Source organism: Marmota flaviventris, chromosome 4, assembly GCF_047511675.1.
Source record: "Marmota flaviventris isolate mMarFla1 chromosome 4, mMarFla1.hap1, whole genome shotgun sequence".
Lineage (NCBI taxonomy): Eukaryota > Metazoa > Chordata > Mammalia > Rodentia > Sciuridae > Marmota > Marmota flaviventris.
In genome coordinates this window covers 1,639,862-1,655,331 of record NC_092501.1, presented here as the reverse complement: position 1 = coordinate 1,655,331, position 15,470 = coordinate 1,639,862, and the positions used below count along the sequence as shown (strand labels likewise).

At 59.0% G+C, this 15,470-nt stretch overlaps 1 protein-coding gene and 1 non-coding gene across 19 annotated transcripts in view; one reads left to right on the top strand and one right to left on the bottom strand.

Annotated features, from left to right (window-relative positions):
- Jakmip3 (Janus kinase and microtubule interacting protein 3) overlaps positions 1 to 15,470 on the top strand; it is a 53,433-nt gene that overhangs the window by 10,580 nt on the left and 27,383 nt on the right. For all 18 annotated transcript variants that reach the window (XM_071610679.1, XM_071610681.1, XM_071610677.1 and 15 more), the window contains exon 2: positions 5,556 to 6,053. In XM_071610679.1, coding sequence (XP_071466780.1) covers positions 5,556 to 6,053 — 498 coding nt within the window. The remainder of the gene's footprint in view (positions 1 to 5,555; positions 6,054 to 15,470) is intronic.
- On the bottom strand, positions 14,882 to 14,954 carry Trnaa-ugc (transfer RNA alanine (anticodon UGC)). Its single transcript has one exon. It is a non-coding gene; the product is annotated as a tRNA-Ala (tRNA).

The window sequence follows — 15,470 nt, the reverse complement described above, 5'->3', positions numbered from 1 at the left end:
TGTGAGTGGGCCACTCTGCCCAGCACTCGAGGCACCAAGAGAACCCCTGTCTCTGATCCAAGTGCCTTTTAGAAGGACTTTTAGGGGCATCGACCACTCCCCCCAAGTCCCCAGCCCCCCATCAGGGCCGCGAGGATAAACAACACTGGGAATGGCCGCTGGACACTTGGGCCTCTCTGACAGCTCTGCCCCTCCTCACCCTGGAGGACACTGAGGAAGTCACCCCAGGGTCACAGCCGCAAGCCCTCCAGTGGACACCAGCAGAGGCACAGGAGTGCCACCAGAACCCACCGTGCATAGCAGCAGTGACTGTGGGACGACCCGGCCGGGCTCCGGGGGCCACTCGAGAGCTCTGAACCACACCAGGAATGACAGCGTCTTGCGTGTGTCTCATCAACGTCGGCTCGAGAGGAGTAAGCGGAGCAGCGTCCCTGCAGGTTTTGAGAAGGAACCCAAAGGCACGGAGACAGTGACGCTGTTGTGGATCAGCTTCAGCTCACATGGAGACAGGCAGGGCTCGAGGCTCAGCGGGAGGGGAGGGTCCCGGGAGCCTGAGCCCCGTCAGGGCCTCCGTCCCCAGACGGGGTGCACTGGGCGTAGCTGAGGGAAGGTGGGGTGCGGCTGGAGGAGTGCTCTCTGGGCCGTTTTCCTCCCCACACCCCGCCTCGACGTCCTGCCCCACGCTGAGCCCAGGCATGGAGCGGCCATCTGTAGGCTGAGGCCTCTGAAACCCTGAGCCCCATTAAACGTTACCCCTTAGTTGATCCTCCCAGGTCCTTTGTTCACAGCAGTGAAAAGCTGATGACACAGAAGTCACTGGAGTCCTTGGCCAGAACTCTGATTCTGACACACCAGGTCCAGCCGCTGTCCTCACAACCAAACAGAAAATGATTGGAAAGCAGGGAGCGTTGGTCACTGTGGCCAGATGGGAAGGCAGAGCGCAGCCCCGCCCCGCAGCCCTGTCCTCGGGCTGCTCACAGGAGCGCCAGCTTAAGGGGAGGAGGAACTGGGGCACGGGCCAGCGGCCTGCGTGGTCAGGCAGCCTGGGTCCCACAGCGGCTGCTGGTCTCTTCAGGTTCTGCACGGCAGCTCACACAAACCTCCGTCACCAAGAGCATCTCCACCTGCTCAGGGTGTCCCTCCTTCAGACCTGTCATCCTGGAAGGGGCAGTGCCCATCAGAAAGTCACTCCTGCCGAGGGGCTGTCTCCAGGTGGGGTGCTGGCCTGGCGGCTCTGCTGTGTAGGGCAGTGACCGGAGGCTTCTAGGCACCACTCCAGGTGCCCAAGTCTGGGTACTGCAGATCTCTCTCTTTCTCTCAGTCATGGTGAGCACAAAGCTCTCACCGTCCTGGGGTTTGTGCTGGCCAGCAGCCTGCTGTCCCTGGCCACTCTGGGGCTACGCCCAGTGCACCCCCGTCTGGAGACCCAGCAGAAGCACTTGCAGGGGCAGTATCTCCTGGAAGCCTGGGTGTTGGCACAAACCCACCCCATCCCCTGTGGACACCCCCTGTGGACACCCCTGTGGACACCCCCTGTGGACACCCCCTGTGGACATGTTGGATTTTCTAGACTGACCCCCTGTGGACACCCCCTGTGGACATGTTGGGTTTTCTAGACTGAAAGTCGCGGCTCCCGGGTTTGGGTCACTTGGACCTGCCGCTGGCTCTCTCTGGCACTACACCCGTGCTCTCAAATACCTGGTGCTGGGCTGATGGTGCCAGCGTTTCTCTCCAAGGCTTCTGTGGTGAGTTCAGTGCTGGCTGCTACCAGGGTGGCCTGGTAGGCTTTGTCTGCACAGGCCAGTGGGAAACAAAGGGATGCTTTGGAATTTCTCAAGGAAAAATTGAACAAGAGGGGCGGGAGGGAGCAGCTGGGCCACACAGCTGTGGGAGCTGGCCACGCGGCCTCGGGGGCGTGCAAGACCTGAGAGGTGCAGCCCTTGTGGGGAGTCGAGTCGGCGGTGCTGGGATCAGCATGGACACCACTGCAGGGTAACGTGGATGAAGTGAGTGTTGGGGATCCGTCCGCGCCTGTTTCCTTGAGAACAAGGCTCTGGTGTGAGAGAACAGACACCGCTGTGCTCCACAAGTTCAACAGGAGCTCTGTAGCCCTGGCTTTGAATTGGAAGCCATACATGTCAGTGTGAATTCACAAGGTGCACGTGTGTGCGTGTGGTGTGGGCACATTCAGGCACGCACACACATGTGGGTGACAAATGTTTGTGATATGTTTTGTTTAGCATAAGATATGGCATACAACCGTATACTATTACATGTAATATGGTTTGTGTACGTCTATATAAAACCAAATGTGAAATATCATCTGTCTCCTGAAAAGTTCCCACAATGACCTCCCCAGAAGCAGTGAGCAGCCCAGGGCCCGGTGGTGACCTTGAAGTGCCATTTCCCATGAAGAGAAGTCAGGGCTGCTGTGGGAGAGGAGCAAGAGGAGCCGCAGGGTCTCCGTCAGAGCATGGAGACTGCTGAGGCCACCTGGGGCTTCGAGGGGCATCTGGAGAGGGCCGCTGGCCAGGGGGACACGCAGCTGTGGCGAGGATGAGATGTGCAAAGAACGAAGCCCATCGAGGACGTCCAGTTCCTCGGCAGGGAACGACTCATGCCCTCGGCACCCGAGGGCTGGGGGAAGAGTCAAAGGTTCATCTTGCCTTTCCACGGCAGCCGGATAGCACGCCGAGGCGCCACCCCTGAGTGAAGAAACCTCCGCCCGTGGCCTTGGGAGCCTGCCGAAGGGACAGGGCACCCGGGGAAGGGGAAGTCCTCACTGCTAATCCAGGGGCAGCCGGGCACCCCCAGGCCTGGCAGTGTCCAGGGCCAGCACCCCGGCTTCGGTCCCCCAGGCCGCAGGCTGCTGTGAGAGCCAGCGGTGGGCCTCAGGAGGACCGCAGTGCTTCTTCCTGAACAGTTCCCCTTAGGAGTCATCGGAAAGCTGCTTCACGCTCCCCACGCACCCCGGGCCACCTAGGGCCGCGTGTCCTCTGCCCTTGTCCCTCAGTCTCTGGGGCTGGAAGGCGGAGCTGCCCTTGCCTGCTGAGAAGCGGGGCCAGCGAGGCCAGCCTCCCAGGCTCTCCAGGAGCAGAAGCGTCTCCTGGACGCTGTATCTGCAGCTGCCTGATGGGAGCCCTGCTGCGTGGGCTGTTGGAGACCACCCCTTGCCTTTCCCCATGTCTGATGTCGACTCAGGTCGAGACCCGGGAGGATGGTGTAGTCACAGGCTCTGGGCGAAGGGCCGCCGCGAGGCGAGCGTGGCCCCAGTTTCACTCCACAGGACCCAACGCAGGTCTCCACCCGCCCAAGCTTGGACTGTTCCGCCCGCTCTCTCCTGCACTCTCTCCCATCCCACAAACATCTGCTCTGTGACATGCCACTCGTGACTCTGTCCTCTGCTGAGTGCCCATCAAGGAGTCTCCACAAAGGTGATGTTTTGTCTGCTGAGAGGACTGGCAGCTGGGCTCTGTTGTGGCCCCACATGTCCAGCCTGGGGACCTGCTGTGTGCCCGACCCTAGCTGGGAGCCACCCCCGCTCTACCCCCAGCCCCCACAGAGCATGGTCTGCCACCCTGCAGAAGTGACCCACCAAGGGAGGCAAAGACTCAGGGCCAACACCCCCAGGTGCCCAGGAACACCCTCAGGCACCCCGAACTCGGTCCCAGCTGGAAGGGGGGTCCAGGACAGATAGAAGGGTGGCGAGCGTCTGTGCCCTGGCTTTCAGCACCTGCCAGCTTGCCAGGCGGAGTCCTGACAGGCGGGCCCCTGGCAGGGTCAGGAGAGCCTGGTGGTTGGAACCTTCAGCACTGTAGTACCCGTAGGGGACCCAGAGGGAGTCCCAGGGTTGGACCCCACAGGACTGCAGGACTGAGTGAGCCCTGTCAGCCTTTCCTGGTGGGGAGTGTCGCGAGGGCTAAAGGTGCGAGGGGGAGAACTAAAGAATGTCCACGGCTTCTGCCCCCCTCAATGCTTTATTCACTCAGATCACTCACTACGATCTCACTCTACAGGTTCTTAATCAAGAAAACGACAATCCTCAATGCTGGGCACTGCAACAGACATGATCAGTTCACGGCAGACAATTCTAGATTAATTCTAAGCACTGCAAACACACTTAGACATTCCCTCGGCATGCTGAGTTCTAGTGCCAGTCTAAAGTCTCCAGCCTTGGGCTCTAAGTCCACAGATGCCCACTCACTCAGACCGCGGTCATCGGGTCAGGAACCAGGGCAGGCTCCTCCTCCAAGGCAGGCAGGTTGAGGAGAGGGTCTCAGGGAGAACTCACGGCTCCCACCAGGGTCAAGATGTGGCGTGGAGTCTGAGAGCAGTGAGGACCACACAGAGGATCAGCCAAGACGACAAGTGATGGGATGTCAGTCCAGGTCCTCATCAGGCTCTCGGCTTATGGGCATCAGTATTGGCTGGCTGAACGTCTGTTCATGTGCTCCTTCATTTATACTAAATTTGGGGGCTTTTGACCACACTTTCAATCCCTATCAGCTGCCACTGGGTCTCTTGGTGACATCATTTACCCTAGGGTTAAAGCATCTGATTTTCTTGATGAGGGCAAAGACTACAAGCCAGAGAGTTAACCGAGTTTATCAGGGTGCGGAAACTGGAGTTATAAAATGGAGTTTTTAAGATGAGTTGCTTAGGCTCAGGCCTAAGGCCATCCTCAGAGGGAGACAGGACAGGTGGCCTGCCGTCCTGACCCTCAGAGGCTGCCCGTGGTGGGAGGGAGACAGGACAGTCACAGAGATGAACAGACTTGCAGGGTGTGTGCCATGGCTTGATTTCAGATGCAGCCCACAGCCCCATGAGCTGAAGGCTGTCCCCACCCGGGGGGGGTGTTATTAGGAGCTGGGGGAACCTCTAAGAGGTGGGGCCTAAGGGAGGTCTTTGGTCTGGGGATCCTGTCCTGGAAAGGGGATCCTGAGACCCTAGCCCCTTTCTTCCTTCATCTCCTGGCCACAGGGTGAGCGGTTTTGCTCTGCCATGTGCCCCTGCTGTGATGCTGTGTCATCATGGGCCCAAAGCAATGGGCCAACTGATCAAGGACTGGAACTTCTGAAATTGTGAGCCAAACAAACCTTTTCTCTTGATAAGTTGATTTGTCTGAAGTATGTGTTACAGTAATGGAGAGCTGACTAACAGAATGACCAGCTCTGTGAGGAAAGTAACCCAGTCCTGTGCCAGGGGTTAGGTGGCAGCTCCTGAAGTGGGACCCAGAGAGGAGGTGGAATGGGTGCACCGGGACCCACAGAGGCACAGGCCGTGCTCTGTGGGACTGTATCAGCAGAGGAGACCAGAGCAGGTGGGCTGGGCTGGGAAGGGGAAGGAGGAGGGTGGGAGGCAGGCTGGTCAGGGTACAGCCAGGAGTGCGCAGGGCCACAGGGCATGGCCACGCTCTCCACCAAGCAGGCTCGACTCGGGGTCTTCATCAGCATGTGAAGCGCAGCCCAGAATGGAAGGCAGCCCCTCCCAAGCAGCTCGCGGTTGCCGGGAGCGGGCACGCGCCCGGTGGGTGAGACCGTGCCCTTGTCCTCCAGGTCGGCAGAGTGGAGCGGGAGAAGAGCCAGGAGCTGCGGCAGGTGCGCGAGTGCGAGCAGCGCAGGCACGCGGTGCTGGTCACGGAGCTGAGGGCCAAGCTGCACGAGGAGAAGACGCAGGAGCTGCAGGCGCTGCGCGAGGCGCTGCTGCGGCAGCACCACGCCGAGCTGCTGCGGGTCGTCAAGATCAAGGACAGCGAGAACCAGCGGCTGCAGGCGCTGCTCAACGCCCTGCGCGACGGCACCCCCGACAAGGCCAAGACGGTGCTGCTGTGCGAGGCCAAGGAGGAGGCCAGGAAGGGCTTCGAGGTGGAGAAGGCCAAGATGCAGCAGGAGCTCTCGGAGCTCAGGGGCGCCAAGAGGCAGGTGGAGGAGGCGCTGACGCTGGTGACGCAGGCAGACAAGATCAAGGCCGCCGAGATCAGGAGCGTGTACCACCTGCACCAGGAGGAGATCAGCCGCATCAAGAAGGAGTGCGAGCGGGAGATCCGCAGGCTGGTACGCGGGCGGGCGGGCGCGGGCGGGCGGGCGAGGGCCCCAGCAGGCTTGGGCCCCGGCAGGGGGCTCACACTCTGGGCCGTTTTCCCGGCACACCCACTTGGCATTCTCTTTTGGTCCTCAGGACTGCAGAGATGTGAGCCTCCTAAGGACAGGACAGGCAAAGCCTCCCACCTGCCTGTCCGCTGTCGGGGGCGCCTCCCGTTCCCCACCCGGGCAGGTGCAGGAAGTCTACGCTGACCTTCCCCATTCCCCTCCCACAAGGTTCCCCTTCTCAGTGTCCAGGTTGACTTGAAGCCAAGCAGGGCTCAGCGTGTTGATGGCGGGAGTCCCACCCGCCTTAGCTAGAGGGCTGTCAGAGTCACGGGACTCTTAGGATCAGAGAGAAAAGACCAGGAGGTCCCAGGCCACCTGTCGCTTCCCCTGGTGTGTGCACCTCTGGGGCAGTTTGGCCAGTTTCACAGCTCAGTGTGGCAAGTGCTGGCAGCCCCTGGTGCATCCCAGTAGCTCTAGAGCCAGGGTCCACATGGCGGGCACCGGTCCAGTGGGTGTGCTCAGGGCCCAGGGCAAAGAAGCTGACAGGAACGTTCCGGGGCCGAGGGCCTGACCCTCCTCCCTGGCAACGGCTCGGTCATCTGGGGGAGATGGAGCTCCTCCCAGTCCTCCCAGGACCCAGAGCCCTGGGCACTAGCTGCCCTTGAAGGGATGCGTGATCTTCCCTGACAAGGCACCAGGGCCACCCACCCCCTTCCCTGGCCCCTGGTTTCCAGAGGTGGCCTCGAGGCTACACCACCATATGGAACTCCCTGGAGGGTTCAAGTCGTTCTCTGGACACGGGCAGAAAGAGGGCTGGGGGTCGGAGGGAAACACATGGCCCCATGGGATCCTGGCCTGGAGGCCTCCCCTTCCCGGCGGCAGCCCTCAGCAGCCCCAGAGCTCTCCCCACCTGCAGGAGCTGTGTGACCCCCGTGGCTTGCCTGCCCAGTGGAGGAAGGAGGTGGCTGCCCGACCCACATGACCTTCCATCTGCTGAGGTGGCTTGGGGGAGGCTGGTTCTTAACCAAGGCCCGTCCCTGTGTCCCCTGGCCCCTGATGTGGGCCCAGTCCCCGCTCAGCTTGCCGCGCCTCCTGCCGATTCACCTGCACTTTCCCCAGACTCACGGCTGCCCAGCTCTGCTTCTCCCCTGCGGCCCCCCGCGGGCCTTCTCCCCTGCAGAGGTCCTCCTGCCCCTCACAGTGCTGCGCTCTTCACGGCCCCCAAGTGACACGGCCATGTCTGGACAGGAACTCATGGCGCACCCTAAGAGATCCTGGGGAACTTAGGAATGGACAGTCCACAGAGGCCTGGCAGTAGGACAGGACAGTCGTGGCAGGAAATGGTCCTCACCCATCGCCAGCTACCAGCCCAGCCAGGAGCCCCCAGGGTCACCCCACTCTGGTTTCCCTGCCTCCTATCCCAAAGCCAGTCAGTGGCCATTGGGAGGGGACATAGGGGCCATCCTGCAGTGCAGACCAGCCTTCCCGGCACAGAGCCTGGCAGGGGTGGAGAGTAGACCCGGAGTGAAAGGGAACCCGTCGCCCAGCACTGGACCCACCCCCTTGGGCTGCAGCCCCTGTGGGGGTGTGAGGTCCCAGGCTCCCTGCCACCCGCAGTTGGGGTCACTTGTCTCTTTGCATGTTGCTTGTTGCCCTTGACTTTCTCTCTCGATTGCTTAGTTTTCTCTGTGCCTGTGTCACCGATCCGCCCCAGAATTCCCGATGGCAGAGTAGAGCTCCTCTCAGTGCAGTAGAAACACAGGGAAATCCTGTGCTTGCCTCTCTGGGGCGTCCTGGTGGGCTGTCTCCTGTCCCACCAGCTGTTCCCCTCCGGCCACCAGCCAGCTGCCTTCCTGACCCTTCGGGCCTGCCTGAGGCCCCACTCCTCCTCCCTCCAGCGGGAGCCCACGGCTTCCCCCTGCTGGGTCCACTTCTCCTTTGGTGGAACACTCTCTAGCTCCCTGGGACGTGGAGATGGGAGCCAGTCTCCTGAGACCTGGGTGTGAGCTCCCTTTACACAGCCAAGGCTCGCTGTTTGAACGGGATTTGGAATCACAGGGGGATGTCACCTCAGGACTTTGAAGCTGTTCCCTCCCTGTGCTGTTTCCCTCCTTTCTGAGCGTGCTCACCTGTAGCAGGCCATGTGCCAGAGCGACCGCGCCAGTGCTCACCCATGGCACCGGGAAGTCGGGAGCCTCCTGTGTGTGGATGCCCGTGTCCAGCCAGAAAAACCTGCGTCATTTTCTAGACCATCTTCTTCCCCTTGGCCCTGTTGCCGAAAGTCCAGTCCTTGGCCCCATGCCAGTCCAGTCACGAGGACACTTTGAGAAAAACGCAAAAGAAGTTTTATTGCTTTGCTAGCAAAGGAGAAACAGGGGACTGCAGTCCCAGAGGCTGTGATCTGCCCTGAAGGGGGACCAGGTGATTCAAAGGCTGCAGTAGAGGCGTGCCCTGGAAGAGGGCGGGTGGAAATTCACTTAGTAATTTGGGAGGAGGAGAAGAACCATGCTCGTTTTAACAGAACCTCAGTGGCAGAGCAGCAAGGGCTACATTCAAAGCACAGAGTGGGTCCCTGCACAGTCCCCCAGAGCCCCTGGTCAGGAGCTGGGCCTTTGAATTCCAACTCTCATTCTCTGGCTTTTCTCTCCACCCTGGGTTTTTGTTCTGCTTTCTAGGAAATGTCCTCGAGTTTGTCTTCTAACTTCTCTGTTTAGTTCTTCCTGTGGTCTTCGCCCCCCTATATCTAACTGTCAGGAATGTCTGCTCTCTGAGGTCCGCTGGGGCCACGTTCCTGCCACAGTCTGGCTGGGCACAAATGCCGCAGTCTGGCTGGGCACACAATCACGAGCCACCACACAGCTTGTAGATTCAAACAGCAACTCTTTATTCTCAAACTCACACCAGCCGTCTACAATCACGTTCTGGGGAAATCCACGTTCTCTGCCCAAATCCACATCCACTGGCCTTCTGTCTCCCAAAAAATACTGTCTGAATCCCGTGAGAACTCAAGGGGAACTCAGGCAGCAGGATACGCCCTATTCCCAGCAGGAATAATCTTAAACCTTAAACCTGGAACCTAAACTGGGAATGCCCTAAACCCGATTATCCTAAACCGGGAACACCCTAATCTGCCCTGGTCCTTGAGCAAGGTCACCTACATTCAATGTCACTGCAACATGGCGTACGCTGGCAAGGAAATTGTCATACCTACTTGGCTAATGGCTCCCAGCACGTTCCCTTCTACTTCTGAGGCTGGTTATGGCGTTTAAGGAGTCCCCTTCCGCTCCCGTCACTGTCTGCTTGCCTGGGGTCCCCCTGGCTTCCTCTGGCGGCTCCCGAGGTGCTTACCAAAGCCCCCAGGCCTTTCTAGCAGGCCTGGACAGGACCCCGAAATTCACATCAGAATGCACGTAGCTCTGAGCTGTCTCTTCACCTCCTTAAGGATGACATTTGGGACGTGAAGTTTTAGATTTAAGGTCCTCTAGTTGGTGCTCTTTTCCTTTAGGATTGGTGCCTGCTGTGTGCTGAGAAAAGCTTTTGTTGTGGAGTCGTGCCTCCTTAAACCTGTGCCGTTTAAGTGGCTTTAAGTAGGTCTTTGCCCACCTACCTGGTCCTCTGAGGCCCCTATGTCCTTCATATGGACCGTGATGGTCCTAACACAGGCCCCACCACAGCACACCACGTCCTCTGCTAGTGCTCTTGCACGGGTGGCTTTCAGATGTCCACCGCCAGCCCTCTGCAACCCCACCTGTTCCAGCTCTGAGACGCCCTGATTTCCAGAGTGGCCAGTGTCCACTTGGCTCTTCTGACTCAGGAGGACCCCGCTTCCTCTTGGCCCGGTGGACTTCCACACAAACTTCCTAAGTCAACGCTATTGGAAGCTGGGCGTGGTGGTGCATGCTTGCCTGGGGTCCCCCGGCAGGGAGGAATGGCAGTGCTGCCCCTGCCTGGGGTCAGGGCAGGAGGGACCTGGTGGGGACAGGAGCTCAGAGGCATTCTGGAGAAGTCTGTCATGGAAGCTGCCCTGAGCAGGAGTTGAGGCCGGGGCGGAGCAGAGACCGTGGCGGGAAGGGGTCTGAGGGTGAGCCTGGCTCAGAGAAGAGGCAGGGTGCAGTCGGCAGGGTGGGCGCGGGCAGCTGGCCAGGCCTTTACCCAGGGGCAGGACCAAAGCCTCCCCTGGGCCCTGCCAGGCAGCTGCAGTCAGAGGAAGGTTGTCCCCAGGTCCCAGGCCAGCCCTGCCCTGCTCACTTGCTCCACGAGGCATCTGGGCATCAAGGTCCTGCATCAGGCGAGCACTGGGCTCCTCCGGGGCAGGCCTTGGCTGCTGTGACATGACCATCTTAGTGCCTTTCAGGGCCAGGCAAGATGTCACCCTTCCTGTACCTACCTGCGCACAGGCCGGCCCCAGCCCTCGCCATCCTGGGGTGGCTCGAGGCCCAGCAGTCTCATGGCCAGGACCCCGTCAGCACCCAAGGGAGCAATGGCCCTGGGAGCCTTTCACCACCTGACATGGCCCCCTCCTGGGTCATCTGGTGTTGGGCCCCAAGTCGGGGTGTGTGAACACAGGCCCTGGCCCCAGGAGGGGCAGCACTCCAGCCTGGTCTCTGGGCTGCCGCCGAGGCAGGAGAGCCCGGGAGTCCTGCCACAGCCCGGGCACGAGGGCAGAGCACAGTGCACTAAGCTCCATGTCCCCCCGGGGGGCAGGGCTAACTGGGCTGGCCCAGGGAGGGGTGGGAGAAGGAGGTGACCACAAGGTCCTGGGGCTTTCGGCCCCTCCAGGCAGCTGGAGTGGGCTCCTGACTCCCAAAGCTGGTGCTGTCGCTTGAACTTCTGCCTCCCCACCCGGCCAGAAACGTTTTTCTGCTTTAATTTGGGTCTTTTTTGTTGACTGCCAAGGCTGTGGCACCTACAGCAGGTGCCCAGTGAGTATTTGGTGAAGGGGTGTCCCCCGGGGCCAGCTTGGCCCCGCCCACTGTCGGAGCGGCAGGGCCTCGGTCGCCCCGACCCAAAGTGCTGCCTGGAGTGTGGCTGAGAGAAGCCGAGTGGAGAGAAAGGAGGAAGGCAGGTGGGACGTGGCCAGCAGGGACCTCCGGACAGGCACCCAGGGCAGGGCTGGGTGTGGGGGCCGCGCCCTGGGGCTGCTGGCGTGTGCGAGGCTCCTGCTGGGCAGGCCAGCCTATCCAGGTCAGCGACACCCCACCCTGCCCCGAGGTCTGTGGGGACCGAGGGGTCAGGGCTGCTTCTCCACCCCTGGGGGAGCTGAAGTGCCCCAGATTGGGTTCTGGACACAGCCCTGAGGTCACGACCTCCCTGGCGTGGCCTGCCATTCTTGGGCCCTGGGGCCTGTGCTGCTCAGCCCCCACGACGGCACAGAAGCCCCTGAGCTGATTCCCGTCCTACTCAGAGCTCCCGCAGACGCCAGGTCCCTGGGAGCTTCAGAGACCCCACAGCCGCAGGGGCTGGCCAGCTGCACCCAGAGTCCTCCATGAGCGCAGGCAGGGTGACTGCTCACCCCCACCCACCACCCCTGGAGCTTAAGCCTGTGACACAGTGAGGACAAGGCTGTGCTGGGGACCTGGGGGCACACATGCATCTGTGCAGTGTTGTTCCTGAACCTGGGGAGTTTGCTGGGCACACAATGACCGCACACTCCGTGCATTTGCTGAAGTACAAGCAGCTATTGTTACAAATTCTATAAAGAATCACAGGCAGAAAGCAATCTCCTCTTTCTCCTAAGAATCTGTGATTTATCGTATCCCCCGTCCTCCCGGTGACGAGACAGCTAGCTGATGTGAACCTGGTGCGCAGCAGTGACCCCCCCAAGGACAACTATGGAGACCAGTTTGTCCCCAGGTGCCGCTGCTGGGGGTGGGTGGCTCTCCTTGCCTTTCCAGTATGGTCTTCAGGCAGTGGCCAGGTATGTGCTATGGTCCTCTCTGTCCCGGGGACCCAGGCAGAGTCTGGCCCAAGTTCCTTCTCAAACATGGTGCCTCCAGACGCAGCAGCAGCTGAGTCCCGGGGTCTCCTGGGCGGTGCTCCCAGTGCTGCTCCTGATCTCCGACCACAAGTCCCAGCCCCCACGGCTGGATGCCACACTCCTGGCTGGTTTACTTGCTCCTGGGGAACAGAGTTTGCCGAGTCAGGTGTCCTGAGCTGGCTAGGCGAGGAGGGTCCCAGGTTAAGGCCTCCCCAAGGAGTACCCGTCTGCTGGTGTCAGGCCCCAGGCGGCCACTGAGGCTTCTGCCTGGGACACCCTGGGGAAAATCGAGAGCTTTTGGAAATCTCTGTGCTCCAGGTGCTCAGGACATACTGAACCCGAGGGTGAGGCCTAGGAGCAGGATTAGATCATCCTCTCTGTGGAAGCCGAGGACACAAGTCCAAAGGAGATGCCGGTGAGCTTTGGCAGTGTCACCTGTGTCACCACCACCATGGAACACACCAGCCAAGGCCCCCGGCTGTCGCAGCTTGGCCTGCCCTCGCCTGGCCCAGAGCCAGAGCCACACCCCGCAGCGGCTTGCAGGGATCATCTGTGTCTGTCTCTTCTTCTGTGAAGGGTGCTCGAGCTGTCCCGGCCTGGGCTGTTGGAGCACTCCTGTCATCCTGGGGTGGCCGCAGGTCTCCTGTCTGCCACCCATTGCCACGGGGGCATGCCAGGCTGTAGGTAGATAAGTGACCAGCAGAGAGGACTCTGCAGTTCCCAGGATGGTGGATGGCATCCCACCCGCCTCCCGAGGGCAGGCTCCCCTGTCCCGCTGGTCCCCAAGAAGAGCGCACCATCCTGCAGGCCCTGTGATGCCTTTGTCCCCTAGCCGGCCCATTTCTGGCTGGAACATGAGGAGCCTCTGGGGTGAAAGGCCTCTGATGGGTGTGCCCGGCCTGTGAGTGACCCAACATCCCTTGACATCGAGGAAGTCCAGTTTCCCAGATCCCTTCAACTGCATGTGCCTCCTGTTTAAAATCCTCTGTCACCCAGGGTCACAGAGCTCCCCTGCATGGTCTTCTGGGCGCGTTACCGTTCTTTTCTCAAGGTTCGGTTCTGTGATCCACCTGCGTCAGCCTTTGTGAACGGTGTGTGGTAGGGGCAGGCGTCCCTGACCTGCCGGGTGAATGCCCAGCTGTTACAGGACCCTGTTTGGAAAGACTGTCCTTTCCCCGTAGAATCAGAGCTGCACTGGTGTCATGTATCACACAACTGCACCCGCGGGTGGGTCGGTTCTGATGGTCTGGTTCTGTGGGCTGCTCTTTCTACCTGCACCTGGCGCACAGGTGGTGGCTTTCCAGGTTTGTTCTTTCTGCTGCTCAAGACTGTTTAACTTCCCATATACAGTTTAGACCAGCTTAACACGGACCCCTGATCCTCCTCTATCCCAGTTAGCCCTTTTACCTGAGCCCTGGGCGCAAGAGCCCCGTCACAGCCCTTGCTCAGCCCATTTGCCCGGCTCTTTCTCCCTTAGTGCACGTGTTCCACTTGTACCCATGATGAACACCCCAGAGAAGCGGTCTCCGGGCTCCTGTGAGCTGTCCACTGTCTTCCCTGTGCCCTCAGGTCTTGCTCCTGGCTTCCCTCTGGGACCTTTGCCCGGGGCCTGTGAGACCCTGCTTGGACTTCCTTGCTGTGGGGTGGGTCCACTGGGGCTTCTCGCAGGTGTCGTTGGTCCAAGGTGTCATTGTTTGCCCTCCTGTCCGAAGCCAGCCCCCAGCACCCCTGGATGCTGCCCTGGTGTCCCCTGAGGAGCAGCTCTGCTCCTGCAGTCAGCCACAGGACAGTGTCCTTCCTGTCGGCCCGGGAGACGATCTGGGGGGGGGGCGGTGGCCAAGCTTCTAGAACATGAAGCGATGTCTTTCTCCACAGGTGGGGACCCCTGACCATTACTTAGTCACCGATTTCTTCTCCTTCCTCTTCCTGGGACTCCATCACCCATGACTTAGACAACTGGTTCCCACATCTCCCTCGAACTCAATTCTTTTTAAGTTTTCTGTTTGTTCCTTCTGGGTCTCTTGGAGATTTTCTATTGTTTTATTTTTGGTTTATGATTCTACTGTGTCCAGCCTACTTTTAAACCTTAGAAATTAATTTTTAATTTTAGAAATGTTTGAATTCTGTTGTCTGTTTAATTATTTTTGATAGATTCTAATTCTTATTTGAATTACTGTCTTTATCCATTTTCTTCCTCTATGAGAAAAATCTTTTAATGTGTAGTCATATTGATTATTTTTAGTGTACAACTCACAACAATTTTTAAAGTTCTTATTTGCTGACCCAATATTCCAACCATCCTTGGGTCTACTTCCGCTAATCACGATTATTTCTAAGTTCTAATTGGAGAACTCTGGTTATCTCTGGTCTGCTTCTATTGACTGTTTTATCTCCATTGTTGGTTGCTTTTTCATGACTCTTCACCAGTCTTGTAATTTTCTGTTGTGTTTTGACACTGTGGGTGATGTGTCGTAGGGTCTATGGTCATTTTCCAAAGAATGTTGAGGTATGTCCTGGCAGATGGTTAGATCAGCAGCGGAGTACTTGGATCTTATGAGGTCTGGCTGAGGCTTTGGTGTGTTAGGGTAGATCCGCGTCAGCCCTGTCTTCTCTCACAGCCGAGTCCTTATCACAGGACATTGTCCTGGCTTTGCAGCGTGGCCTTTCTGGGTCTCTGCTGAAGGCCTGGAGTGCTCACCAGGTCTTCGACTCGGTCCGGGATTGAGTTGAGTCTCCCCAGCACCATGCCACCCCTTACATTTCTGCTCACGCTGCAGATTCTCAGAAAGTGTTTTCTTTCTTTCTTTTTCTTTTTTGGCGGTGCTGGGGATTGAACCCAGGGCCTTATGCAGGCAAGGCAAGCACTCTACCAACTGAGCTACATCCCCTGCCCTGTCAGGAAGGGTTTCTACAAGGCCCCCAGGGGTCTTGCCTTACACGTGCAAGCTTAGAGCTGGCCATGGGTCCAAGGGAGTCTACTCAGCTGTTGGAGCTACTTTCCTGCCACCTCCTTGTCCCCAGTACCTGATGATCTGGGTCCCAGCAGCTGATCTGGGTTTCCTGTCCCAAGAAGCTTCTCCTTTCTGCTTGGCTTTGTTTCCCAGGAAAGAGGCAGAGAGAATGCCTCTGGGGAATCAGGGAGGGCTCTCCTCACCTGCCCCCTGGCTCTGCACCTGCCCTGTCTGGTTGATTTTGTTAACTCCTAGAGTTGCTCATTGCATCAGGTGGGTCTGTTACTCCATCATGTCTGAAACCAGAATTTTCTGACCATCAATATTTTTTTGAAAGCTTCCTGGATGGTTCTAGTGGGAGACCAGGTTTGGGAGCCACTATTCTCAACAGGTTGGCAGATTACCCCAGGTTGTGGGGGACTTTGGCATTCTCTTTATAACAAAAATTCCTGG